Source organism: Accipiter gentilis, chromosome 33, assembly GCF_929443795.1.
Source record: "Accipiter gentilis chromosome 33, bAccGen1.1, whole genome shotgun sequence".
Taxonomy (NCBI): domain Eukaryota; kingdom Metazoa; phylum Chordata; class Aves; order Accipitriformes; family Accipitridae; genus Astur; species Astur gentilis.
Genome location: NC_064912.1, coordinates 3,082,283 through 3,109,758, shown reverse-complemented (window position 1 = coordinate 3,109,758; position 27,476 = coordinate 3,082,283). Strand labels below are relative to the sequence as shown.

At 58.3% G+C, this 27,476-nt stretch overlaps 2 protein-coding genes across 4 annotated transcripts in view; one reads left to right on the top strand and one right to left on the bottom strand.

The window, feature by feature from the left end:
* The window catches only part of GLIS2 (GLIS family zinc finger 2), a 300,390-nt gene that overhangs the window by 248,458 nt on the left and 24,456 nt on the right, over positions 1-27,476 (top strand). The window lies entirely within an intron of this gene.
* Positions 143-26,894, bottom strand: SRL (sarcalumenin). Of its 3 annotated transcripts, XM_049791157.1 has the most exons (8): positions 26,801-26,861; positions 16,775-17,932; positions 14,944-15,042; positions 14,015-14,110; positions 10,074-10,109; positions 5,649-5,765; positions 4,686-4,919; positions 143-3,917 (listed from the first exon to the last, which is right to left on the bottom strand). In XM_049791157.1, the coding sequence occupies exons 1-8, from the start codon at positions 26,859-26,861 to the stop codon at positions 3,106-3,108; spliced, it is 2,613 nt and encodes an 870-aa protein (XP_049647114.1). In that variant the 3' UTR covers positions 143-3,105. The 3 variants fall into 3 exon arrangements, with proteins under 3 accessions (XP_049647114.1, XP_049647117.1, XP_049647116.1); XM_049791160.1 differs by lacking the exon at positions 16,775-17,932 and having other exon boundaries at positions 26,801-26,894; XM_049791159.1 differs by lacking the exon at positions 10,074-10,109.

The following is a 27,476-nucleotide window of genomic DNA, read 5'->3' as shown; positions in this document are numbered from 1 at the left end:
CAAGGCCAGGGTGCAGGGAAGGAGATGGGAGCTTCTGCCTCGCTGCCTGCAGCTGCACCCCCTCGGCCACCCCATCCCCAGCGCTCGTACTGCACTAGCAGGAGAAACAGAACAAGCATCTGCAGGGAGTGTGTTTGGAAAATACCAGGTTTTATTAGACAGGCTGATGTTCAAGCTGACAGTTTTATCCCAATGCACACGATCATGGGCAGCTACGTGGGCCTGTGTCCCAGCTCCCTCCCTCCTGTGATGCTCTCAGGCAAGATGCTCACCCCACTGTGCCATGGGCATGGGGCTTGGGGTTTCCTAGCAAAATGAAAGGCTGTCCCTGCTCCCCATTTCCACTCCCAGATTCCCAGAGCTCTCCTAAGAAAGCTCGGAGAGAGCGGGGCTGGGAACTGCAATCTTCTTGGGACTGACAGCTACTTGGATCCACAGGAGAGAAAGCATCTCAGTGCTGGTGTCTCCCTGAGCCAGCACAGAGCCGAGTCAGTGTGTGTCACAGGGAGCAGAAAACAGCCCCAGCTTCGGACCACCACTGACATCACTTTGGAAAGAGAACCCTAACATACAATATTGGGGCAGAGGAAAAAGGTTTTGGCTGTCACAAGAGGAGCCCCATCCAGGACATGGGCACCAGGGCTTTGCACAGGGCATGTGGGTGCTGAAGGGAAGAGAAAGGGAGGAGAGGAGGCAGTGAGTGCTGGAGAATAAAGCAAAAGAAAAGGAAAACAGAGAAGGGATGGGGAGAACGATGGGAGTGGCCTGAGAGCAGAGCGATGGTGCCTTTAGGTTCAGGGCCATAAGGGAGCATCGGAGCTCCTTCCTGGGATGGGGAGCCTTTCCCTGGGTACCCCAGAACCCATGGCTTTGAGGGGACAGGGCAGCAAGGAAAGAGGTGGCACGATACAGCACTCGCAAATAGAAATGTTTGATACCCTTTGCTTGCCGTGACAGTGACACGCAGTGCGATGGCAGGAACAGTGACAATATTAGCCTATTTCTATTCCATTAACTCTTAAGAAAACCATGCAGACTAGTCCAGCAGAGGAGAGTTAGAGGCGAGGAGGAGTAGGTGAGACAGAGAGGGATGCTGATGAACAACAGGATCATGTACAAGAAAGAAGAAAGAACAGCAGTGGAGGGGGGCAGCAGCTCTGGGGCAGGTTTGAGACCTTACGACACTGACTCACGAACACATCACTTCTCTCCAGGCTCTTCTGGCTGCTGCTTTCTCTGACACTCTGCTTGCTTTCCCTCGGACCTCCGGTCCCCTCTGCCCTGTGGGCAAAATCCTTCTGCACAAGTCATGCCCCTTCCCATGCTTGGACGTAGGTTTGGGTCTTGTCTTCATAAGTTCAAATGTAGAGTCCTACCTCAAAGCAGAGGCAAGGAGCATGGAAGTCCCTTGGGCAGCGTCGCCCCAAACTCACCTGGACTGGAGGGGACCTCTTCTTTGCAGTGCCTGGCCTCTGTGCCAGGGGACATGGAGCCTCCACAGAACTTCTGCCCTAGGCCATGTCCCTTTGGGTACGTGGAGACAAGGGGCACTGCCCTTCACACCCTTCTCATCACAAAAGCCTTCCATTCCCAGCTTTCTCTTTCCCTCTTTCATTCTTTTTGCCTTTTTCTTGCCTCACCTGGCACCTCCACATCTTCTTGTTCCTGTCAAAGGTAAGTCCCTCTGCTCCAGAGGTTTCCTGGAGAGCAGCGCTAGCTGTGGTCATTTGGCAGGAGGAAGGAGAAGGGACATTCAGCAGGTCCTTGGTGGGCTCAAAGGCACTAGTTTCCATCCAGGCCAACATCTACCTCTTGGCTGGTTTGTGTTTGGCTCAGCATCCAGCCATGCTGGCCATGAGGGCCAAGTGATGAGGCCACCCTTAATCCCCTGGCTTTCACTGCTGGGTTTCAAGGTTGGCTGTCCACGTGGAACCTCACCCTGCTCGGGTGTTTCCAAAGCAATACTCTTTCTCCTCCCAGGACTGAGTGCTGATGCACAGAGATGAGCAGACAAAATGGCTAAAATGGGGGAAGTTTGGTGAACAAGCCAGAGAAACCTGCCTGGGTTGTCCTAGGGAGAACAGATCAGCAAATGGGCAAAAGGATGTGGTTAGTGACCCCCTGTTCATGCCTCCCTCCACAGAGCACAAAAACATGAGGGTTTGACTGAGAAAACAGCAACATGGACTTGAACAAGGTCAAATTGCCAAACCCTTAATCCTCAGAGCCCTGCTGTTGCACAGGCTTGACTTGCCAGCATGGGTTTTTGAGGTTGATGGCACACACAGGCATGAAGTGCCCTGTCCCTGTGCTGGCCCAGGGGGAGGAAAACCTGTTCATGACTCCTTGCGGGACCGTGTGATTTGGGGTGCTGGCCTTCCTCCTCCAGCACAGCTCAGCTCCTTTCCAGCCCACTGTTTCCTCTGACATGAACTTGCAAATCCCATCACGGCTATCTGTCTGGAGCTACAAACGCCCCTGCAAATGCCCCTTCTTAAGGCAAACACCCAGGTGAAGGCTGCAGAAGTTCAACTCAGCTGTTCTGCGAAAGGAGAACTCACTTGGTAACCCACAAGTCTCAGAAAGAAAAACAAGATCAATATTTGCAGAGATTTGTAGGATGCTTGTGCCTGAAAACAACAGCTGGGATCTGGCCTCTCTTTTCTTGCTCAGTGCTTTGCCCCCAGGGCTCCTGGTGATGCCCCGGGTTAGTGTGTCACCACTTTCCCCTGTGCTCTCACGCCGTGCCCTTGTTCTCGCTCCCTGCTGGCTTCAGAGATGCAGAGGTTGAAATTCCTGTTCATGCACTCTTGGCACCAGTGAAAAAGCAGCTACAGTTCTAGCTCACTGTGCATTGCTCATACTTACAGCTTAAACATTGCCTTCTACTCAAAAGAACAAAGATAAAATGTCAGGAATTCACAGTTTTTATTCTCTTTCTTATGCCCACCCATCTTCCCCTGCCATCGATGTCAAAGTCCTCATCGTACAGTAGCCTTTGCCAGTGTGGCACTCAAAGGGTTAACAAACCACGGCTTCTTGGACAGATAAGACATAAGCTCATTCACCAGTAGGAACACGTGGATGGTTATATTACAGGACACCTTAGGGTTTCCTGTAGCGATTCTTTGGGGTTTCGCCACAGCCAGTGATGTCACAGGAGAGAATGTTGGGCTTCTTCCCCAAGCCGATGCTTCCCAAGAGATCGGGAAGCTCGCGAGTGATGGCCTTCTCGATCTTCTCTAGGAAACACCCTCCCATGTAGGAACACTGCTGAGACAGCAGCTTAAAACTGGTGATGGGGTTGATGCCAAAGAAGTCCTTGTAAGCCTCGCGGTTGGGGAGGTCAAATTTGCTGACATTGGTCTTTGCCAGAATAGACTTAAAGATAAAGAACTTGTCAGGATCTTCCACAATGTCCCTGAACACCAGTTCTCCATCGCTAAAGAAGGTCATTTTGTCCTTGTAGGTCTGTAGATAACGATCGACCAAAAGGGCGTGGATGCGCACCCGGATGGCGTGCTGGCGTATGAAGGCGATCTTATTTTCCATCCTGTTCTCAATCACCTGGTTGAGATCTTCCAGGAGCGATATCTCTTCTTTGAGGAACAGGTCTTTGTGGGTATCCGGATGGTACTCCTGGGGCCAGAAGGAGCTGACGTACACTCTGGGTGGCTCTGTGACATTGATGAGAGGAGCCAGGCTCCAGAATAAGGCACCGTAGACTCGCATGAGCTCCTGGGTAGCCAGGCTGTCAGCTTTGTTCAAGATGATTCGGATCTGAGACTCGCGGCCCTTCAGCTGGCGAAACAGCATCTCCAGCTCCAAGCCCACGTCCAGCTTTGTAGGGTCAAAAACAACGAAGATGAGATCAGCTCTATCAATGAACCATTGGCACACGTCGTTGAACGGGTAACCTTGAGGAGAGGAAAGAGAGAATGAGTCCCTACAGGTCAAAGGATAGATAAACCTTGAACCTGCCACACCTCACGCCCTGTCCGGGTTGGACAGGGTGTGAGACACAGAGGAATTCCCATGCAGCCTAGAACCTGTTTCTCATGTGCTAAAAACACTTCAGAGTTTCTTGGCATGAAAACCCATCCCTGTGTGTCTGGGCCTGCGACTACATGTCTCCCTCAGCCTCACCTCCAAATCTTCTTTCTCCCTGCTGGGAATTTGGCCACAGATTCCTGCAGCTCCTCTGAGCAAATATTGGCCACATCATTCCTTTCCCCAGTGGGCACCAAGTGAGTTAAGAAGCCCTGCTGATCTGTCCTGGCGTTCCAGGTCCTGTAGGGACAGACTCGTGCTTCTCTGGGCCCTGCTGTAGCACCAGCCATTGGCAAAGCCTGGCTTCAAGGGTGACAAATGGGGCATTAAATGCTGAGCTGAGGCAGACAATCAACAGTCCAAGGAGTCCCCAGGATACACCTTGCCGAAATGCCTGTCTGTAACACCTCCAAACAGCAGAAATGGCTGCTCTAGCTGACGACACTTGGGTATGTTCCCCAGCTCCAAGCTGCTGCTGCCATAGCCATGGGCAGACAAATGCTGCCATCCCCTCCAATGCAAGACCTGTTTTGTAGCCTAGGGCTCTTCCCCATTGTGCTTCAGCCATCTTTGTCACCTCACATCGTTATGGCATCTTTTCTGGAGTCCCTTAGATGAAGCCAGTAAACCCCTACCTCGTTCTTGCTGCTTGCGGTTTTCAATGATGCCCGGCGTGTCCACAAAGGTGACTCGCTCCAGCAGTTTGTGGGGCACCTCGATCCCTATCAGCTTCTCCAAGAAGTTCTGCCCAAACTTCTCCAGGGGTGAGAAGGAGCGGGCGCTGTCAGCAGCCATCACGATGCCCTCGATGGTCTTCAGCTTGGGGCCGTGCATGATGACAGTGAATTCAGAGGTGGTGGGTTCTGCCCCTGCCCAGCAACAAGAGGAATAGCAGACCTGTGAAATCCATGCTCAGCAACGGACGTGACAGGGCTGGCCTGGAACTAGCCGGGAAGCTCAGGAGCATCACTTGCTTGCCAAGAGATGCTGGGGGAAGGCAAGCAGCAGGGCTATGAAATTCTTGCCAAACCTCTTGAGAAAATGCCAGCAGGGCTGTCTTCTGTGGGCACTGGTTGTTCTGGAAGTGGCCTGACTGCACAAGGTGCCCTGGAGAACCACCTCCCAGGAGCCCTCATTACCGCGGTACAGAGCTGGCCACCGACATCTGCCCTCAGCTGAGAGATGACATCCATGGGAGCAGGGAGGAGGGAAAAGGAATGACTTTTCTCCTGGGAGGACAAATTAATTGGCTCCACATGAGGAGGGAAGGGGAGAAGGCAAAGGCGAGTTGCCCTTGTGACATGATGGCTGCTCTCGCGGTCGAGATCGGAGGCGGTGAGCCATGCGCTGCAGGACGGGGATGCTGTGGGGAAAAATGCCCTCCTCCTCCCGGGAGAGGGTGGACAGGCCTTGGGCCGTAGTGCAGAACCTCTCCCTCCGCGTGGCACTGCAGCCAGGCAGCATGGACCAGATCCCAACCTCCCTGCCATTATAAGGGGATCGAAGAGACGTGGCCAGGAATTGCTGACTGCACGGATGCAGAAATGCCAGTGCCAGCACACCCTTAGCAGAGAGGGAGAGAGTGGTGAGCATGGTACCTGTGTAGAGCTGGTAGGGAGTGTCGTCCAGCCCAAGGAGGTAGTTTATCATGGAGGATTTGCCGACGCTCCACGGTCCCAGGAATAGCACCATTGGCTTGGAAGTGATCTCCCCATCTGCGGAGAGGGGAAATAACAAGAGGAAGTGAAGAAACAATAGCCGTCGCCGCCACGCGATTAACTGCTGGCTGTAACGAGCATCCCATCTGAGCAGCGCGGTGATGCTGCCGGGGAAACAGCCACCCTTTTGGGGCCACCAGCCATTTGCGAGCCAAGGCATGGCCCAGCGATGGGCTCCAGTGTCTGCAGGAGCGGGATGTCGCCATGCTCTGCAGGAGACCCCACATCACTTGTCTGACATTCTCTGAGGTTCGGCCCTTCTTTGACTACAGGAAGACTTGAAGTCTTTTAAATCTTGTCTCAGTTTGGTTCTGGTTTAGCCAGAGTGAGTTTGGGGGTGGCTGCAGGGGGGACTGCTGTTAGAAGGCAGCCGCCACAAAGCACGGGACATGCGAAGAGGGTGGCCGTGCGGCAACCAGGTGAATGCCACATGCAAAGGGAGCTGGCGTGGTTTAAGGAGCAATACTATGGCGCAGTGCTTGGTAAGCGTGGTGCAAGCCTTCTGCCAGCTGCCTGCAAGCCTTTCTACCATATCCTCACAGGGATCTGCTCCCAGGTCGTGGCTCCCAGCCCTCTGGTCGAGCAGAAGGTCCCTGCTTATGTATGAGCTGGGCGCAAGGCTCCAGCCCAGTGAGGGGAGGGCAGGCTGGGCAAACGGCCCTGCTTTGGGCTTGCGGAAAGGCGGGAAGAGAATGAACTACAGTCCCCATCCCGCACTCTTCAAGTTCTGCAGTTTGCTAAGGGGCTCGAGGAGGCTGGTGATGGGCCCATAAGGACCTGTCCCCATGCCACATGATCGGTCTAGGAGCACGGAGTTCCCTGGACACACGAAGCCACCACCCCCAGGAGCAATCCCTGCTCAAGTGGGACCTGTGTAATCAGCCTGTGCCCATGCTGCTCGACCCCCCAAGCACCCAGGCCAGGGGGCAGGCAGCCGGCAGAGCCAGAGGAGCCCCTGGCCCATGCCAGCTCTCAAGCTTTGCCCAGGACGTCCGGGAGCCTGCTAGTCGGCTCAAGCCCAAGTCAGGCCAGAAATGGAAGGAAAAAACTGGATGAGTGAGTTTCCGCTGGTGGGAACCTTCCCCATCCCAAGTCTTGCACTCAGGGTGGGAGAAAGGATCCGTCCCACTGCTGCCAGCAGGAATCCAGCCAGGAGAGGGGCTGGATGCTACCAGAGGAGCTGGGAGCTGCTGTCTCTCAGCCAGAGCTGAGCCTTCCCCTGTGACACAGGGCGAGCAGATGCCCTTGGGGGACCCATGCCACCCTCGGCACCCTCTCTTCAGCCCTGCGCCTAAGGCAAAGCTATTTTCCCTGCAGTGGCTGAGAGACCCTGCTGCTCCATGGCTGCTGCCCACTCAGGAGCCAGCAGCTTTCCACCAAGCTGGGGATCCATCTCCAAGGTGGGGGGAGCCGCAAAGCCCACATGGTGCTGAGATCCTGCTCCCAAGGGTGCCAGAGGGCACTGCATGGCGGTTCCACACCGAACCTATCCGACCATGGGTGCAGGAATCGGGCAGAGCGTGCCAGCCTCCTCCTGCTTGCATCTGCCCAATGCAGGGCCACCGTGTCGCCACTGGGGAAGGGAATGGGCTGGGGACATCTCTCCATGGGACACAGCTGCATCCAGGCAGCTCAACCCTCCTCCCCAAAGCAGGGCAGCCACATCCGAACCAGGAGGACAGCCCTGCCCACTCCCTGCCTGTGAGCTGCGGGGATCCAATGTTGTCTTCTCACACGGGACAAAAACAAATGTTGAAACCTCAGACTTTCGTGATTAATCATTCCTCTGTGCCACTCAATCGCTGCTGCTCTGTTCGCTTGCTGGCTTTAATTGGGTTTCGGATGATTATTGTTATTATTATCCCTGTGATGTTGTGCCAGAGGTTTGAGGCGGGTCCCCGCGTGCTCTTCTGTAACACGTTCCCGGACAGGCGTGGCTGTGTGAACACAGGCAGCCCGCGCGACCCAGCTCCGCTTCACGTCCCCACCTCTGCCCCGCTGTGCTGAGGCGGGCAGCGATGCAGGCAGGCAGCCGTCCTGCCAGGTCACCGACAGCTCGTTGAGCCCATCTCTACCCCTCACTTTGGGAGCAGGGTGCTGGCACCCCACGGGCTTTGTGGGCAGTGCCAGGCACTGGATCCTTGCAGCTCTCCAGGTAGCACAACAGCTCCGAGGATGTGAGGCCATGCACGGGTCCTCCTGGCTGCTGCTCAGGGTCTGGGAGGGCAGAGAGCATCTCCCACCCGGGAGGGTGCTGGCCTGGCATCTGTCCCTGCTACATCCACCCGCTGTGTCTGTCAGCACTGATTTGGGTCACCTTGATGGTCCAGCCAGGGGAAAAGAGCCAGCCCTGGGCAAGGCTGGTGGCAGCTCCATCACAGCGGCTCTCTCCAGCCACCCTGTGGCTGCTCGCTCCCAGTCCAGCCTGCCTCGCTCCCAGCTCAAGCTCCATCCCAGCTCACCACCAGGCATGTCCTGGTGGCATTTGCAGAAGCAGTTGCGCGCTGGTGTGTGATCAGGCCCTGCCTGCGAGCAGGGAGGTCCTCAAACCTTGCGCCCCTTCATCTGTGGTCCTGCTTAAAACACAGCAGCTTAAAACAGCTTCTCTAAGCTGCCGCATTTGCAGGGTAAAGAGCATGCTGTGATCCTGCAAAGCACCTGGCAAACAGGGCCAGCAAGGTCACATCTGCCTCCACAGAGCCTGCATTTGTCTTGGACTGTTCAGCTTCTGGGGTAGGAGCAATTTGGATGTCCAAATAGGTGTGTTTTCCTTAAGCAGTGGCTTTCTGGGAGGTTTTTCCATGTTGTTTGCATCACCAGGCTGCCATTGGGTGGGAGCACTGCTGCTCTGGGGCTGGGATTAACCCTTGGCTGGCTTTTCTCCCTCTTTGTCCTCAAGCCCAGCACAAGTGCCTGGTGTCAGCTCACACCCCGTTGTGCAAGTCTGTCCTGAGGATGCTACGCAAAGCGGAGGACGACGTGGCAAAACCTCCTTCCTCTCCTGGTTCAGACTGAGCCAGGGGCACAAAGGTCTCACTCTGTCCTCAAACCACCCAGGAAGGCTAAAACCCCTGGGAAGACTCTCCCAGCATTGCCCACACTGTCACCCCATCCCTGTACTGCGAACACCACAGGCCACTCTGCCTATGGTATGGATGCACCACACGGCAGCCCTTGGAGGGCTGGCCAGCCTGCTCCCGAAGCTTCAAAAGCCACAAGTACCCGCACAGCACGTGTGCCCGCAGACAGAGGGACAAGGCACACGTGGCTGCAGATTGCCTGTGCCTGCCTCTGCGCTATGCTCCCTGTGAGCGTACGCCCACACAAGCAGCACGCGCGTGTGTGCGCCTGCAGCTAGAGATGCAGATAAGACAGCTATCGAGATATGCTATATATATCTACAACCCTCTCTGCTGCCGACATGCTGGCATGACTGGGAGCCAGAGACCCTCCAGGCGCTGGCAGGGCTCTGCCACATATGGAGCCGGGGCGCGGAGGAGCCCGTTTTGGCAGGATCCGGCAGCAGGAGCCGTGGGGTAGGACACGAGTACCAGAATATAGGATTTCGCTGCCTCATGTCGCAGCAGGGACATTGTTCCCGTGGCCCAGCACCTGACCCACGGGAAGGGCTGGGTGTTGGCTGGCATTTCTTGGCCCATCTCCCATCTTCTGCTTCTCTGGGGGGGACCTGGCAGCACACCCTGAGCAGGATAGGCAGGGAGAGGAGCCAGCTCTGGGTCCCGAGGGGGCTGAGGCCGCCGTGCAGGGGCCAGCCTGTGTTACTGGGACAGCTGCTGCGGGCTCATTGGCTTAAGCTGCAGCCAGGGGGGATCAAGGGTGGACATTCAGGAAAGTTTCTGCACGTAGGAGGGTGAAGCGTGGGAAGAACCCCTTCCATAGGGTGGGCTATCTGCTGGGCACCTCCAGCTCTTGCTGTGGGTGAGAGATCAACCCACAGGTCCACCACAAATGCCTTTGAACCATGGCTAGAGGAACACGCAACCTCTTGAGTCTTAACCCAAGAGGGAAAGGTGTCAAAGCTTGGGCGAGGTGGGGATTGCAGGAAGGAGGGGGCTGTTGGGGTGCACAGAGTCAGGCCTGGGACAAAGTACAGTGACACATGTGCCAAGCTCTAGAAGGGCTGGGGACACCGGCTCTGGTGGGTGCCATGGGACGCCAAATACCAGGGTCTGCTTGGTGCCTGGGAAGTGTGGCTCTGTTGGGGCAGGTGAACAGGAAAGCCAGAGGCCAGCAAAGAGCTTAGGCAGCACTGGCAGCATGCAGGTAACAGGCAGCGATACCAACCTGTGGCAGAGGAGCCCAGGGTGCGTCCGGGGTAAGCTGTTAGCAAGGGACACGGGGAGAGAGAAAAGGTACCATGAGTCGAAGGAGGGATGCAGCTGCCTGGGTCTGTCCCAGGCCGAGGAGGGAGCTGAAGACTGGCCCTGGCCTTCTCGTGGGCAGGAAAAGCCAGCGACGGCCACATTCCCAGCAGGAGAGAAGGAGTTACAGTCTGTGAGCAACAAGACCCGCAGCTACCAGGACAAGCACTAAACCCCAGTCTGCCTTGTGCACCGGGGATGTGGCTTGGGGGAGCTGCCATGTCTGAGACAGCACCCCAACCCTCCTGCCCTGCTTAGCAGAGTTATTGCCTTCCCCAGCAACGTTCACCAAGCAAACAGAGCCCAACAAGCCGTGGTCAGGACAGTAACCAACCCCGACAAGCATCCTGACCACCCCAGTGGTGTGGTTACCCATAACCAGCCCTAGGGTGGCTAGTGATGGCAACTGGGAGGTCATTGCCTATACAGTGACACTTGTTAATGGCACATATACAGTAATTAGGGTCACCAGCATGCACCACAAACCGGCACGACTTCAGAGCAAGCTTCCCATCACCAGACTGGGAGAGTCCTTCACCTCTGAGCTAGCAACAGTCCCTACAGGGTGGCCCCGCTGTGACCAAGCACACAGGCAGACCCAGTCAGAAAGTGCCTGCACACACATGGGATGGCAGAGTGGAGACACGGGAGGTTGGCAGGCAGGGAAAAGGAGATGGCACCCGCCAGGCTTAAACACGCTGTAAGCAGAAGGTGTGGCATGAGTTTTCTGGGATGCACCCCGACAATTCAGAATCCGAGATTGTCAGTGGCAGTCGCAGCTCCCCCAGGACAGGTGACGCTTGGCTACACAGGTTTTTTTGTGAGCTGTGGTGAGCAGAGGAGCTCCTTGGATTACACTGGCTGGTGCATGTGAGCAGAGCCAATGGGAAGGGAGACAAAATGGAGGGCTGCTGTGTAATGGAGGGGTGAAGGTGCTTGCGATGGCACCCCTCTATATTGGCTTACACCTCCAAAGGTCACACATATTCCATGACAGGCCAGTCCTGCTGCTCTCCCAGCTGTCCTGGTCCTCCCAATCAGCTGGGCCTGCAGCTCTGCACCCTCCAGCCTCCCCCTGCCATGTGGAGTGGGCACAGGGGGAGAGGTTGGGGGCATCTTCCAGCTTACAGGGGCACCACAGATGCAACAAACCCACTCAGGACAGGGGCACCATACAGAAGAAACAGCTGAGAAGACTCCCTCAGCCCCACCATGTCCTCACTTGCCTTACAACGTCAAGAGGGCTCTCTGGGCCAACCTTCTAACTAATTTGCAGGTTTCTCTAATTACACTGCTAATGAGGGATTGGGAAAAGCTGGATCTGTGGGTATTAGAGGCAAACTGCTGGGCTCTAGGCTTCCAGGATGGAGTGGTGTGTGTTGGGGTGTCAGAGAGGCTTCCAGGAGACTGGTGGCAGGACCAACATTTCTGAGGGTGATCTCATGCCAGGGTGTCTCATGGCTGAGCCGAGGGCTGCAGGCAATGCGGTGTCCACAGGCCCTTCCCTTAGGGCCAGGAGGTTGTGGCTTACCAGCTCTGGATTGTATCTGGACTGCTGGGAGGGTGCTGTGTAGGACACAACAGGGTGTGCTGGGGGCACTCCTGCTGGGACCTGACCTGGGGGACTCTCAGCCTGAGGGATGGTCATTCCTCATGGTGAAGTAGAACAGACCATGGTGTGTTGTAAGATGAGGCTGTGAGGAACACCAGGACCTGTGTCTGTGGCGAGTCCTGCTCAGGAGCTGGGTTTGAGAGGGGCCTTGGGGTGGGAAAACACAAGGGTTAGTTGTTTCCTCAGGAGTTGGGAGGAAGCCAACAGGTTCCTGAGAAACACTTGCTTCCTCCCAAAAAGGGAGCAGGGAGGTGGCTGCTTGGTCATGGGATGGCTGAAGGGCGAAGTGGGATGTCCTGAGCAAGGAAATGGGTTGTGCACTGGGAACTGAGGCTGGGGGCTGCATCCTCTGGCAGTGAACAGCAAAGTGAGGGTTAGAGGCTGGAAGCCTACCAGCTGTCCCTGTAACCCCAAATGTCCTCCTAAACAGTGTCCCAGGTTGAGCTGACGGTAAATGCAGATGCTTGCACTGCCACCAACACAGACCAAAGCAGCTTGGAGAGGAGGTTGGGGTGTTGCTGAATCTGTGAGCTCCAGGATGGAGACAGCTGGGACAGGGCATGGCTGGGCTGTCCTCACTGCATGGTGCTGCTGCTGAAGAGGCTGTGGGGATGCACACTGGGATGCCAACCCTACAGCTTCTGGTGCTCCTTCCCCAGGCACGTAGCAGTGCTATGCTGGCTGCATGAGGGAGGGGACAGGCCAACCCACTGGGTGGGTGACAGCAGCTGTGGGGTGATAGTCTGCAGGGCACCCCTCCTGTGCTGGCCACAGCATGGTGTGTTGCTGTGACGACCCCCACCCCCCCAGTTACCCTCCCACACAGCAAGCGGATTGTGGTCCCCAGCTGCTGGCAAGCAGGACAGAGTGAAACAGGCACTGCAAAGGCAGCAACACAGAACTCGCTGCAGGAGAGCTAGTCACAGCTCGTGTTTTATGAGACCTACAAATGTCCCCTCCAGAACCCCCGTGGGTGGGTGGTGGATGATGTCCAGGGTGTTCTGTGTCTTGAGGGGACAGGACCTGGGCTGGTGATGAGGACTTTATAGACCTGTCCCTGCCCCATGGGTCCCCCATGCTTCCCCACTGGCTCTAAGCTGGAGATGGGCTGGCTGGGCATGGAGGTGTTCAAGCCTGCTTACAAAATATTTGACACAGATTTAGGAGTTGTATTAGGGCTGCAGTGGGTGTGCCTGTAAAACAGAGGCTCTAAGGGGATATGTCCCAGGGGTTTGCCCAAATGAATATGGGATCTGTGCACTGGTGGAGCAGAGTCCAGCTGCAAAAGGAAGGTCTGTGTGGAGGGTGTATCTAGGTCCTGTCTCACCAGGAGGGAGGGCATGGCTCCAGGGTGTGTGAGGCTGGAAACCTGAGGAGGGAGGCAGAACTTCAGGACAAGGAGGGACCCTGCCAGGAGACTGATGTGGGCATGCAGCCCTGGGACACAGGCAGCAGGGGTTCAAGAATCCCTTGCCTGGCTAGCCAAGGCACAGGGGGCATCTGGCTCAGAACAGGGCTGGAGTAAGGGTTCACAGGAGAATTACCCTGGTGAACAGGGACCTTGGACTTGAGCTTGATCCATCTGTGCTTAGAAAATGAGGCTGTTTGTGTCATATGGGTCACAAGAGCTTCCTGTAGTTTGTGAGCATCTTGGGACCAGGGCTGCACTTTCCTCTTCTGGAGGGACACATGTACTGCTGGGGCTCAGACCGAGCCAGTGCCTGTGGCCACAGGGACCTGTTCACCTGATCCAATGTGTCTGTAGTTGCCAAGGGGTGGAAACTCTAACTCCCAGGATGAGTGAAGTCTGCTGAGCTTGAGGGATACCCTGCCCACATGGCTGTGTCCCATACTGAGCAGGAAGGATGCCAGCTCCAGCCACCCCCAGGAAGCTCATCCCCAGCCTTGAGAGGTCCTAAGCTTCCTTGCCAAGCCTGTTTCACTGGGCTGTGATCGCTGCTTGGCACGGGTACAGGGCATTGGTGTTGAGCAGGTGGAGGACCCAAAGCAGGCAGGGCTCAATACTCAGCCTACGCATATGGTCCTGACAGCAGATGGGCTAAGGCAGATGCAGGAATGCCTGCCGCTGGGTTCACTAGGGCATGGCCTCTAAGCCCAGCATGTTCATGGCCTTCTTGGGAAGCCACAAAGGAAGACAAACTATCTGAGCCTTTCCATGATCTGCTCTCTGTGCTGTTATCTGCACCCCAATGACCTGATGGTGCCAGAGACCCCAGTGCCCATGGCATTACCTGTGATCTCATGTTGTCTCAGCTCGTTGTATCTGTAGGACTGTTCCAGGGGCTTGATGGAGGAGTGATAGATCTTCCTCAGCCGCTGCAGTGCTCCTGCAGGAGCAGAAGCATGCAGATGGGTGAAAAGCAAACCCCACCATGCTGACTGAGTCCCTCCTAGGTAAGCTGCTGGGCATTCCCTGCAGATCTTGAGGGTGACTTAGCTGTGGATCAAGGGACTTGGCTTACAGTTGAAATCTTGGTCAAACTGATCCCAGTCATGCATTTTGATGCCCCTCCCTGCTCATGTTTCCTGCTGGGTACTGTCCCCATCTGCTGCTGCTCTTGCACGTGCCAGCAGCTGATGGAAGGAATATCTCTCGTTAATGCTGTTTAGCACTCAACACCCATGATCCCAAAAGCCCTCCACCACGGTGCCAGGGACCTATGGCACAGCCCCTAAGCTGCTGGATAGAAGAAGGAGCTTTTTCCACAGCAGCTTTTATCACTTTCTTTCCAGTCCAGACCACCTATGAGGTCACCAGAAGCAAGCTTTATAATAGCAAAACCCAGTAAGTAATTGGAATAAAAATCCAATCCCTTTATTACAAGTTGCCCCAGGTTTCTCTGGGCAGCAGCATGGCTGCCTGGGGCTGATTCACCATCTGCATCTTCCAGCCTCTCTAACCCTCCTAATCCTTGTATGCCCTTGGGGCTGTCTTTAAAATACCTGAAGTATGTTAACCCAAGAGCAGCAAAAGGGCTGTTATTGAAGCTATGGTGTTGCTGGGCCTACAAGAAGTAAGGTTAAAACCAAAACACTCTAGGGAAGTGAAATCTCATCCATGCTCTGGGTACAGCAGAATAGTGAAGAGCCTGTCCTGCAGGGGTTGCCTGGAGTGAAGGAGCAGGGCATGCATGGCTCAGTGCCACCCAGGCCCCCTCACCTGAGAAATCATCAGCAGGTTTGTCCTCGTTCAGCTTGAGGGTGCTCTCCAAGTGGGACCGGTCACGCTTGGTCGGCTCGCTGGCATCTTCAACCTCTTCTGGAGGAAAACACAAGGAGACCTGTTACTGCTGGAGCAGGGGACTCCACACAGGCGCTCACACAAGCTACTGCTGAGGAGAGCGCTTGGGGGAGCACACACACCCCAAGTCCGCAGACCTGCCGTGCGCCTTGACAGTTGCTGTCGCCTTTGGCACACCACGCAGTTTCTCTTTTGCAAAGGCTCCTGGAGGCTTGCCGCAGGCTGCCAGGGCTGTGGCTGCTGGGGAAAGCGTCATGGGCAACTGCTTGGCTCCGAGGAGAGGCTGGCGAGGGAGGCACGCCGTGTCCCTGGGGGGAGTGAGGGCCGGCCGCTTGCGGGGAATGCGAAGGATGTGCCTGGAAGGGGCTCCCGGGGCTGGAGCGTAGCACGAGCACGCGTGGCACCTGCTGCCCGATGGGGCCCCTGCCTGCCCTGCCGCTTCCCCCAGCAGCTGCAGCTCCTCCAAGACTAAGCCTTGCTTGCAGGCACACTCTGCTCTGCCTCTCCGTCTGTCCACTTGCCCCCCAAAATTATGCATTGAGACAGAGACGTGAGGATGTGCAAGGCTGGGACTGGCTATTGAGAGACCAGCCAGCCTGACCCATCCTGGCTGCCTCGCCTTTGCCAAAAGGGTTGTTCCCTCCCACTTCTCCCACCTCTGCCCCCAGATCAGGCTGGAGCCCTCTGCATGGAGCCCTGGCTCGGGATGGCCTGGGATCCCCACAGCTCTGTGCCAGGCCCGGGGAGCATGAGGCAGGTGCCTCCACCTGGGGTAGGCACCCCGATGTCCCCGAGACAGGGAGACAGAGGCGTCCTCTCCCTGGAGGTGCTGGCTCACCAGGGGACCTGTGCAGCTCCAAATGCTTTTTGGTATCTGGAGCTAGGCTGGGCTTTAGTGGGAGTTTAGGGACAGGTCTGGGGACAGACGCGTGCTAACTGGGTGGGCTGGGGATGCCTGGGCCAAGCAGGGCATCGCCAAGCCCTGGGACTGTGTTGAACGTCTACCGAGTGTTGGGCTGAGGAAGACCTTTTGACTTGCCAAGTAAAGCCACAGACACCAAACTGTGTTTCCCTTTCAGCACAAATGGGAACTTTTTGAGCTGGGACATTATGAATGAAAGCAGAAAAAGACAGCTGGGTCCAAAGGTCACTGCCCAACCCCTGAGCCAAAGTCCACAAGAAATCATGGTGGGGGGTGTCCCTTTTCCTTAGCTAGCCTTTCACTGATTGAACATGGCCAGAGCTGGTGCTTCAGCAATTCATCGATCTGAATTAGCTCTTCACACCTTCCCTACAAGGCAAGGGCTGGTGGACAAGAGACCCACCAGCCCAGGCACCATCCTGTCCTTGCACCAAGCAAGCTGGGGGTCCGGAGGACTCTGAGCATGGAGGATAAAGAGCCTTTAAGAGGTCTGCGGGTGCTGAGAGGGGCCTGTGTGTTAAAAATCTTATCAGCGTCCACAGCCCAGAGGAGAAATGATGGGCTTAAAGTGCAGCGAAGGAAATGTCAGCCAGCTTTGGTATTGCTGCAATGAGCGCCTGCATTGCAGGCATCTGCGGGCTCCTGCCTGTGCCCTTGATGCCCGCAGCCGGCCCAGCCGTGCAGCGGTTAGGGGCAGGCGCAGGAAGCACAAGCGTTAGGAGAGGGCCATGCACTAGGCGCAGTTTAATGTGCCAAGCTCAGCTCCGCTGGGGTTGATAGTAGGTCACTCTCGCTGCTACAGAAACACCAACAAGAAAAGACTCCAACCTATCTGGCTGTGCTGGAGCTCGGCAGCAGTTGGGTGGGTGCTGTGGCCAGGTGGGCTCTCCGTTTCTGCCAGTGATGGCTTGTCTGCAGGGGGGTCTTCTCCTGCTGGGGGGTTTTCCACCACTGCTGGTGGGTCTTCTGCTACTGGTGGGTTTCCCACCACTGCTGGTGGATCTTCTGCTGCTGGTGGGTTTCCCACTACTGCTGGTGGATCTTCTGCTGCTGGTGGGTTTCCCACCACTGCTGGTGGATCTTCTGCTACTGGTGGGTTTCCCACCACTGCTGGTGGATCTTCTGCTGCTGGTGGGTTTCCCACCACTGCTGGTGGATCTGCTGCTGCTGGCGGGTTTTCCACCACTGCTGGCGGGTCTTCTGCTGTGTCCCCACAGGGTGGGTGATGGCAGCTGGCAGGACCATCCCCGGCTTCTCCCTTGCCTGCAGCTGCTGGTTTGCCATGGCCCTTTTTGCTGGAAGTGCTGGCCACTTCCTTGTCACTCCCTTCAGCTCCGTTCTCTGGCCCTGTTGGCCCAGCACCATCTTCCTCAGACTCTTCCTCCTCCTTAGACTCTCCCTCCTCCTTGGACTCTCCCTCGCCTCCATCTTCCTCAGACTTGCCATGTTCATCTTCCTCAGACTCCCCCTGTTCATCATCTTCCTCTGAGCTCTGCTCGTCCCCTTCCTGTCCCCCCTCAGGAGCAGACACTGCTCTTGGCTCCTCCATTTTCTCTTCCCCAGGCTGCCTTTGCTCCTCAGAGACTCCTTTCTTGGTGCTGGGCTCCTTATCCTCCCGGGCATGGAAGCCATCTTGTGAGGCAGGCCCGTGGTTCCCTTCATGATGCGCTGCCTCAGGGGTACCCAGCATGGTGTCCTCCCCTGGGCTCTGTGCCTTGTTGGGCCCCTCCTGGACCTTCTCCCTGGTGGTCTCCTCCAGCCGGCCATCCCCTGGCGCCAGGTCCCTGCTCAGGCCACCCACCGGCTCTTCCTTCCCCTCTCCACGTCCCTCCTCAGCAGTGCCAGGCAAGGAGGTATTGGCAGGGCCGCCATCTTGGTCCTCCTCAGGGCTGCCATCAGCTGCCTTCTCCTCCAGCCTGGGCTCTGCAGCTGGCAAGGGGCTTTCAGCAGCACCGCCGACATGGTCCATGCCGGGGGCGTGTGGCTCTAAACGATGAGAACAGCTCAGTCAGTCTTACCCGCGCTGGCACATGGCTACCAGGGCACCCACTTGTTCCCCGTCAGTGCTGGGGGGGGCCCTGAGGGAGGATTTGTGGCTGTTACCAAGAGGTTTAAACTCTTTCCTAAACCTTCTCTAGTTCCAGCTCAATTTTCTCTCCCTGTTGCAAGAAGCTGGGTGCAAAGAGGTGTTTGGGGGGGGCAAAGCTGATGCTAGCAGGGGGCCCTACGGCTGCGCCAGCCATGGCTGCATGGGGCTGTGGCTGCTACCCACTGCAAAGCGCTGCAGGAAGGTGGCAAAGCAGCCCTTAAAAATGGGGGAGGGGGGAGGAATAACAAAAAGCGTAGCTCGAGGGGCCGGAGGCACTTGGCAGGTTAAAAAGGTCCTTCCTCAGCCCTGCCTTGGGAGAGCCATGGCAGGTGGCTGGGCAAGGGTGAGGAGGAGGAAGGTGCAAGGGAGAGGAAGGGGCAAGGGGCTCCCTGCCTTTCTGCAGGAGGCAAGCGCAGGCAGGGCCTGACCCTGGCAGCGGGGCTCAGGAGCTATTTATTGTGAGCATCCCTTCACTAGGAAAGCATTTGCCGCGCTGTGCGGCTGGCGGGGACACAATGAGTTTGTTCTGTGGCCTGGGAGAAGCCATCCGTATTTTCCATAGGCCTCCAACTGCAATTTAACATTAGTCAACGGGTGCCAAAAATAAAAGATCACCAGCTATACTGTCTCTGTTACAAACAGTTGCTGCTAGTCTAAATAATCCCCCAAAACGTCTAATGCCTGCATACCAGGGAAGCGTTTCAGAGGAAAATAATTCCTTTGTACTCCAGCTGGCAAGCAGGTGCCAACCAGGAAAAAAATGCCACCTCCACCCAGGCTGCGGGGAGGAGAGCAGGCAGCACCGGGCACAGGCAGTGCCGGGCACAGCCAGCCGGCTGGCAGCCAGCCCTCTTCTCCGGCTCCTGCACCATGTCCATGCTGGGGAGCCACGGGGCTGTGTGTCCTGCAGAGCATTGGCAGGCTTCAGCAAAGCTGTGGTGCTGGGGCTCGCCGGTCTTAGCCACGGGGAACCGTGGTGGCTGAGCACGGGACAGCTGAGCCAGGGTGGGCGCAGTGCCAGCCCCAGACCACTCTGCCCACTGCAAGCCAGTTTGCCATGGCCAGGGACTCTGGGCAGGTCGTTGCATCTATCCCCATGCCGGGGCCAGTGGTGCTGTTAGCTGGGAGTCAGGCAGCGGCCACATTCCTGCCGGGGGATGAGCCATGCCAGCGGCAGGCGGCTGGCGGGGACGGGGCGTGCCTCAGCCTGCCAGGGTTTCCAGTCACTCTCATGTGCAGCCTGGCACGGTGGAGCTGCTGCCGTCCCCACGGCCCCTCGCCGTGCCGAAACCGGATGCATGGGTCACCCTTGCTCTGCCCTCGCCGACCTCCTCCGTCCTTTGCTGGCACACGGCTCGCAGGTGCCTCTGGGCTCCTGATTCGGCTCCCAGCTGGAGGGAGACGGGTCCCGCACAGCTCCCACCCACCTCCCTCCCACCTGGAGCACCCTTCTCCTTTGGGTCACCTTCCTGCAGGACCCCTGGGACCCCTCAGGGTGCCCAGCCTGCTGGGAGCCACTCGAAGGAGAATGTGCTACGTCTGACCTGTAAAGCCGCAGGTGGCTCAGGGCCAGCGTGCCCCTGCCTGGCCCTGGCAGCCTGGAGACCAGCCTGGGTCTCCCGAGGGTCCCCTCGGCCGACGGAGACAGGGATATCCTCGGCTTGGCCCCAAAATAGCTGGTGACCTGGAGGGCTGGGAGGGGAGCGCAGCTCCTTGGGCGGGCATTCAGGGAGGGTCAATGCGGGCAGAGGGGGGAGCAGCGCCAGGCAAAGGAGACCTCGCGTGTCCCGAGGGCTTTGTCTGGCGTCTGCGTGTCCCCTCTGACCCAATGCAGAGGGACAGAGGGGCCGTCATCCACTGCGGCCGGGCACAATGGCAACCTTGGCATCCACCGTGAGCTGTCCCTCATGGGAAAAGGGAAATATTCCCCAGGCGCTCCGACTGGGATGTTCCTGCCAGTGTGCTGGTCACAGGCTTAATTTCCTGTGACCTTCAAGGTCTTATACAAAGTCCCTCTCCCCTCTCCACCTCCTTCTCCCTCCTGTTTCCCCTACATGGTCTCCAAATCCATCACACGGTGAATTGTGCTGATCTGCAGATGGCCAGCCGATGAGCAGCGAGATGGGCCGAAGGTTATGGGCTTAACACCCTCTGTGCGTCCGCCAGAGGCTAAAAATATGGCCCAGCAACTGTACGGGGGAATCAGAAGGAGCAGCTCGGTGGGTTGCAGGCAATGAAGCACCAGCCCCCTCGGTTGCTGGCCCCAGCCCCTCACCCTGCTGCCAGCCAAGGGTGACGTCCGCACCTGGGCCCCGTCCTGCGGGACCCGTGGGCTCCGGGAGGGACCAGGGACAGCCACCTTGTAAAGTGACACCGGGGCTCCCCTTGTTCATGCCCTGCATTGTGCCAAGCAGCCCGCTGGCATTAGAGAGTAGCCCTTGTCCTGCTCCCCTTGGGGACCTGACCTCCCAGAGGATCCACAGCTTGCGCTGCCCCTGCCCGCCCCGAATCTCACGCCTATCTGTAGGGGCTGGAAGGGCTGTCGGCTGCCTGGGGACCCTTTCCCCAGAAGTGACAGCACCCTGGGGCACAGCTGCAGGGACAGAGAGCTCATGCCAGGGCTCTGTGTGCCACAGGATGCCACGGCTGGCTTGCACTGGGAAAAGCCTGTGCGGAAAGGATAGGGATGGCTGCCGGAGGCTGATTGTGACCCTGCCACCGTGTCCCCTCCATCCCTGCATGGCGTCATATGGAACAGCAACGCCTTGGTGCCGAAATGGGTCCTCCAGGAGGGACAGCCCCCGAGGATAGAACCAGGGCAGGGGCTGGCTAGGAGGGACAGATGGGCACAGGTGGCCCTGGGAGGGACGTTCTCCCCCTCCAGCAGAAATAGGAGCCCTGAGCGTGGGGCCTGAGATGCGCAGTGCCGCGGGGATGGCTTTTCGCACGCCCCCTTCCCCTGCCCAGATCCCGGCCCCTGCAGCGTGCAGGGGACTTATCTGCTGGCTCCTGCAAGTCCTGCTCTCCCCTTGTCCTCCCAGTGGCGTTTTGGGGGAAACTTGCACCCCAAACATCTGTCCCTTCCTTTTCAGGGAGAGGCAAGGCTGTGCTTTGTTCTGATGAAGCTCTTTAAAACCTCATGAAAGATGGCTGGCCTCAAAGGAACTGGCTGGTACTTCCCGGGATTTTCCACAGAAGACACCAGCCGCACTGCTGGACCTGCTGCAGACCCTCCTTTCCTGTGAGACCCCCCCCACTTCATGGCAATGTCCCTGCCCACTGGGCTCTGTGGGGTTCCTATAACCTCTGCTCAGGGACGTACCCTTGTGCTCCTCCAGCTCATGGCTCTGAGAGCCCAGGACTCAGGCTAGCTGGGGACCTGACACGAGTTTGTCAGGTCTCTGGTGCTCAAACCGCAGCCCTGTGACACTCGGCCCTGCCTTCAGCAAGGGTCGGCCCCTGCCTGCCCCAGCCATCAGCTGCACACGGGGGTCTGCCGGGGCAGGGGTGCAGCACCCGGGGATTACGATTCTCCGTGCTGCTGCCAGCCAGCAGCCCGGCTTCTGGAAAAAGTAAATTGAGGTGGATTAGCCCTGTTAGCCTGACCTTTCTGCAACCAGTAACCCTGCTGAGGCGGGAGGCAGGGCTGGGGGAGCCCAAAGCGGGAGCCATGCACCTCACCTGGGCTTAGGCTTGGGCACCCCAGCCTTGCACGCCCATCCCTGGGTGCTTGGATGGAGCGTGACAGAGGAAGGCATCTCCTCCCCGCTATTCCTGTGCCTGTTTCCCACCCTGTGCTATCCCAGCGGAGCCCGGTGCCGCCACCAAGCCCCAGAGAGGAAGTGCTGGTGGTTTATTGCCACGTTTCACACAGCAGCCCTTCATCAGCCAGGTCAGATGGGAGCCCGGCTCTAGCACCAGTTTGGAGCTGGCCAGGCCAACGCTTTCACCGACTGGGAGAGGAAAGGGTCCCAAAGTGGCTCATGAAGCCCAGAGGACACAAGCACAAGAGTGGCCGAGGATGGGGTTGACTGTCCAGACCCTTGTGCACACCCAGCCACAGCATCCCATCCCAGAGGCTTCGTGATCCCAAGGCACCAGCAAAACCCAAATATTTTCCAGTTTTTCAATGCAGAGCCCAGCGGGTGTATAGGAAACAGCTTCGTCAGACTAACTTGACTTCATTTGTGGACAAGATTTTAAGTTTAGTTGAAAAAAAATACAAATTGATTTGATTTCTATAAATAGTCTGCTAGAACTGCATGATATTTTGATTAAGAAAGGGTAAAGAAACCTCACCAGGATGCACCAAAGGGATTAAAACCAGGCTTGGAGCTTTCTAAATATAGAGATGAAAACAGGGAATCACTTCTACTGGGTGTTTTTTCAACCGTCACCCCACAGGGCATTCACCCTAAAGATTTGGAAGAAAACCTGAACTCCTGACTTGCAGAAGACACAAAGATCAGGGCAGTGGAGGACAAAGCAGCCACCACTCCCTGGCCAGGGGAGATCTGGGTCTGCAAGTGAGCAGATGTCAAGAAAACAGCATGTATTTCGGCACAGGCAAATGTCACTCTGTACGTCGAGGAACACCTACCCATGGGGTCTGCAGCCCAGGGGGATGCTGAAGGACCTAAGGGAAGCACTGTGCCATGGCTGGGGCTGGAGAAGCCCCTTCCTCCAGAGCAGGGACTCCTGAGAGGTCACGCTGGTCCTGTCCCCGGGCCTCCTGCAATGGGAGGCTTCACCAACCCACCCCAGGCTTCCCTGGTGGCCCCAAGGGATATCCTCCATGCACTGAATGTGAGTCCTCCTGCAAGAACTCACCATCCCTCTTCTTTGGTCATCGCAAGGATTCCTGGGCACCTGGGCAGGACGGTGAGAGCCCTTGGACTCATCAACCTGGATTTTAAAGCCTAATGATCCATCGTCCCACAAGATCCTCATATCAATGGGAAAGTCCAGGAAGAGATGCTGCCTGACCATGCCAAGCAGTGGTACCCAGGGGATCCCAGCTCAGCCCTTGCACAGGGATGGGGCCACACAGCTCCAAGCCCTCTTCCACGGCGTGCCCCCATGAGCGGGGAGGCAGGCAGGGTCAAGCCACGCACCTGGCTGGTACCAGGGCCGTGCTGCCACTTCCAACACCCCAGTGTGGCTCGGGATGCCCGGCTGGAGACTCCCCGGCCCCTCCGCCAGCCCCCACCGGCACATGAGCTCACTGGCTTCCTTGGGTTATCGCTTACAAGGGAAATGTCCCTGCGGACTGAAAATAGCCCAGCAAAGCCCTGCCAAGGCACCAGGGCCTGCTGCTATTCCTGCAGTGCCTGGGGAACAGGCAATTTTATGAGCAATTTGGTCACCCTTGGACCCACCAGCTGAGCTGGGGTTTCAGCACCCCAGCAAGCCCGCGCTCCCAGTGCGGGGATCTGGCACCTGCGTGGGGCTGGCGGATTGGTGAGTGGGGACACGGCAAGAGTGCAGCCCACTGAGCGTTGTCCCTGGGCACAGCACAGCCTTCCCAGCCTGGTGCTGTCTCACGGGGACCTGCTGGTGCCTCTGTGCCACCGGGGCCATGCACAAGCAAAGTGTCCCAGCTGTCCTGCCTGCCTGGCTGTCACCTACACACCATGATAGGGATGGCTGGTGGGAGAGGGTGTCACAGCGAAGCCAACCTGCCTGACATCTGCCTTGCTTTCCTCAGGCAACAGTTTGGGAGAGAGATAGGGCACCCACAGGGGCCAGAATCTCCTCCAGGCAAGGTACCAGGGGTGTGACAGGGATGTAGGTGGCACAAGCAACCAAGATCCATGGGTGCCTATGTCACTCCAAGCCCCTTGCCTCACTGTGGCCACCCCTGCACCCAATGGCAGTGGTGCCCACGGTTGTGTCAATGCTGGGGGGAGGTGGGGTGAGTCCAGTGGGGTGTCACTAGGACACAGCAGTCCCCCACCTCTTAGGGAAGCTGGTTACCCTGGGAGCCATTTGTTTGGGATGGTCAGGGTGGGGAGTTCCCATGGGTGCTGAGTCCTGGGCCCCGAGCCCAACTGAGGTGACATTCCAGGTGATGGAACCCACCTCAAGGTGACATCCTGGGTGATGAAGAACACCCCAAAATGCCATGAGGACATGGTGATGGAGCCCATCCTGAGGTGACACCTCCCAGGCTGAGGCAGAATGAGGAGTCCTGAGGGCTGTGGCCTGCGCTCGCTGTCACCAGGATGCGTCTGTGTCAGCTCCACAGAGCCCTCTGCACTTGCTGCAGGAGGATGCCAGCGTGCCAGGGCTTTCCTCAACTCCTCGCCCAGCTTGGAGGTGGTGATGGCACAGCCCAGCATAGCCCTCCCACTCAAATCCATGATGGCTGCGGGGGGCCAAGGGCTCCCCAGGGCAAAGCTGCCGAGCGTGATGGCTGGGCACTGCCCCTCCAGCATCCCCGTGGCCCATCCTCGGTGGCCACAGGGACTCGCTACGGCCACCCAGCCTGGAAGGGGTGGCCGGGCTCTGCCCAAGGTGCAAGTGCGGAGAGAGGGAGACCTTCCCCCGGGCAGGAGCAGGGATGGAGCAGCAGGCGAGTGCCCTTGTCCTGAGCCATCACCCGGCCCTGCGGTGGGTGCTGGCCCCCGCTAGGGCTTCTGGCTGTGCAGGAGAGCTTTGCCAGCCCCATCCATATGGGCCATTTTGGCTGAGGCTGTACAAGCACAGGCACAGGACACTTCCCACCCCTCGCCTGTGGGAGCGGTGACAGGGTCCCAGCAGCACCAGGTGTCACCAAACCCTGCCCTCGCCCCGAGAACCGCACCTCTCCACGATGCATCAGTGAAGGCCCCAGTTCCCTGCTGGGCTCCCCCTGCCTTGTCCTTACCAAAGGGTGGTTAAATGGGAAGACAAGGGTTAAAAATGGGAAAACACCTCCCCGCCTCCACCCCAAGCCCACCTCCTGCACCCCAAAGGAGCCCAGGTCTGAGAGCCCAGCTTGGCGCCAAAGGAAAAGCAAAACTCATCGTGCAAACCCCACTGGTCCCTGTGGAGCAGAACCATGGGCAGGAGATGTGCCACTGCTTATATCTTTTTCCCAAAGCTACAGGACCAGGGTGAAATACAGGACCCCCCCAATAAGTAGAAGATGCCGAGGGTGGAGTTTCAGGGGGTGCCAGCTGCCCCTCGGAGCCGGCTCTGGAGCGGCAGACCCCCAGGGTGCCTCCCGGCCCCGGAGCCTCCTCCAAGATGTGGGATCCCAGCGCTGGGCTGAGCAGGGTGCTGGTGATGAGCTGCCCAACACCACGTCCAGCCCTACAGCATCACCCAGGCTGCTCCCTCGCTGTCTGCCACAGCTCAGGCCATGCCAGCCTCTGTGCCAGCCTCAGTGCCAGCCTCAACCCAACCAAGAGCTGGGCTGGTGGTCACCCACCATGGTGACAAGCCCCTGATGTCCCACAGGGCCACCAGCCTAGCCTGGGTTGGCACCATCCACCAGCCATGCCCATAGAGGACCTTTCCATCCACCCCTGTCCCCAGCCCTGACCCACGGCCCCACAGAGGTCACTTCACCACCGGCGGGGTGCATCGCTGACCCCAAAACCCATTTATTCACAAGAATGGTCCAAGATGCCCTTAAAAGGCCAAAACTCGGCGGGGCTGGGGGTGCCGGGTGCTCGAAGGCGGCAGCTGCGGGTGCTCGCGCGCGGGGCCGCGGCAGCGCAGGCCGGGGGGGCCGGCGGCTGGGGGGGGCCAGGGCGGCTGCAGGGAGCACAGTGTCCCCTTACACGGCTGTTTCCATACTTAGCCGCCCCCCTCCCGGCAGCACGGCCGCCGGAGCCCGGCCAGGCAGAGAACCGGCCCAAATTAACTCAAGGGCAAGCAAGGGTACCAGCGATGCCGCCCCACTGCATGGCCCCCAAGGGACACCCAGCTGGGGACAGGGGTGCTAAGTCGGGATAGGACAGCCCAGGGAAGGGGGTTGGGGGTCACCCAAAGTGCTATCTTGCTTGGCAGGTCCTTGGGTGGGGGGAAAGACCCCTAGGGCAAACAGCCTACCCCATCCTGCTCCGACTACGGGGTGCCCCAGCACCCCAGCAGCCCCCCCAAGTCCTCACAGCCCAAAACCGAGCCACCTCGGCACCCACGGGTGACACTGACCCTAAGCACATTGGTGGCAGCACAGCCTCTGTGCCCACCCTGGCTCTGGAGGGAGGACCCCAGCCCACATCCCCCCTCCAGCCCCTCCTGTCCACAGTTCCCCACTGTGTCTCCCTGCACATTTTGGGGTGACCCTGCAGCCTTGGCAGAGCTGCCGGGGAGCCAGCACGGCGGTACCCCTGCCACCCTGTCCTCTTCGTGGCACCCACCCAGCCCTGGGGTGCAAGCTGGGCACTCCAGAGCCTCACTGGCACCCGCAGCCCCATGAGCAGCCACAGCTCTAGCAGCACCCACAGCCCCACAGGTAACTGCAGCCTTGCAGGGCACCCACAGCCCCATGGGTTCCTACAGCCCTGCAGGGCACCCACAGCACCACAGGCACCCGCAGTCCCAAAGGTGCCCACAGCCCCACTGGGCACCCCAGCCCATAGGCACCCCCAGCCCTATGGGTGCCCACAACCTGCTGGGTGCCCACAGCCCCATAGGTACCTACTACCCCACAGGCACCCACAGCCCCATGGGCACCTGCAGCCCCATGGGGACCCGCAGCCTCCTTGGGGACCCATGGCCCCCACAGCCCCATGGGGACCCACAGGCACCCACAGCCCGGCGGGCAGCCATACCTGCAGTGCCGAGGAGCAGGAGCGAGGCCACGCAGCAGCAGAGCAGGTTGAGGCCCTTCATGGTGGCTGCCAGGAGCTCCCTGCCTCTCACTGCCTCTATTTATACGGCGGCAGCGAGCGTGGGGCAGGGCAGGCAGGCTGGCAGCTGCCGGCACAGCCAGCACAGATGCTGCCGTCGTCGCTGCTTTTCCGCTCCCAGGGGGCCCTGGGGATGGGGACAGGGACGGGGCTGAGTATGGTGACAGCGCTGCAGCACCGGGAAAGGCTCGTGTCAGGGATGTGATGGCACGGGACACCTTCCAGCGTGGGGGCCCTGGGGTGACACTGCCCACGCGGGGTCACCGTCGCCATCGTGGCATCCTGCTGGCATGGGGTAGTGGATCTCCTTGGGCTGCCCCAAGCTCCTGCAGCCCCTTTTTGGCTGGAGCAGGATTTCGTGGAGGAGGAGAGACGAGCATCAGGGCACTGCGGTGTCACCTATCTGTCCCCAAAGGCAGGTGTCCCCAGGTACCTCATCCTGGGCTGATTTGGGACCTGCTTGAGCCACCTCAGGTCACCAATTCCAGGCGATGCCACTCACCCGATAGGCAAGGGGACATGTCCCCTCCACCCTGGGGGCGTCCCCATCATCACTGGCACCACGCCGGCAGCATGCCATGGGGGATGACAGCAGCTG

Excerpts from the sequence above, each read along its gene's own strand:
- SRL (XM_049791157.1), bottom strand. The coding sequence starts at position 26,861 with ATGAAGGGCCTCAACCTGCTCTGCTGCTGCGTGGCCTCGCTCCTGCTC. Across the intron at positions 10,110-14,014 it reads GAGACAACATGAGATCACAG|CTTACCCCGGACGCACCCTG; the intron begins GTAATGCCATGG and ends CCTTGCTAACAG. Across the intron at positions 3,918-4,685 it reads CCGCAAGCAGCAAGAACGAG|GTTACCCGTTCAACGACGTG; the intron begins GTAGGGGTTTAC and ends CCTCTCCTCAAG.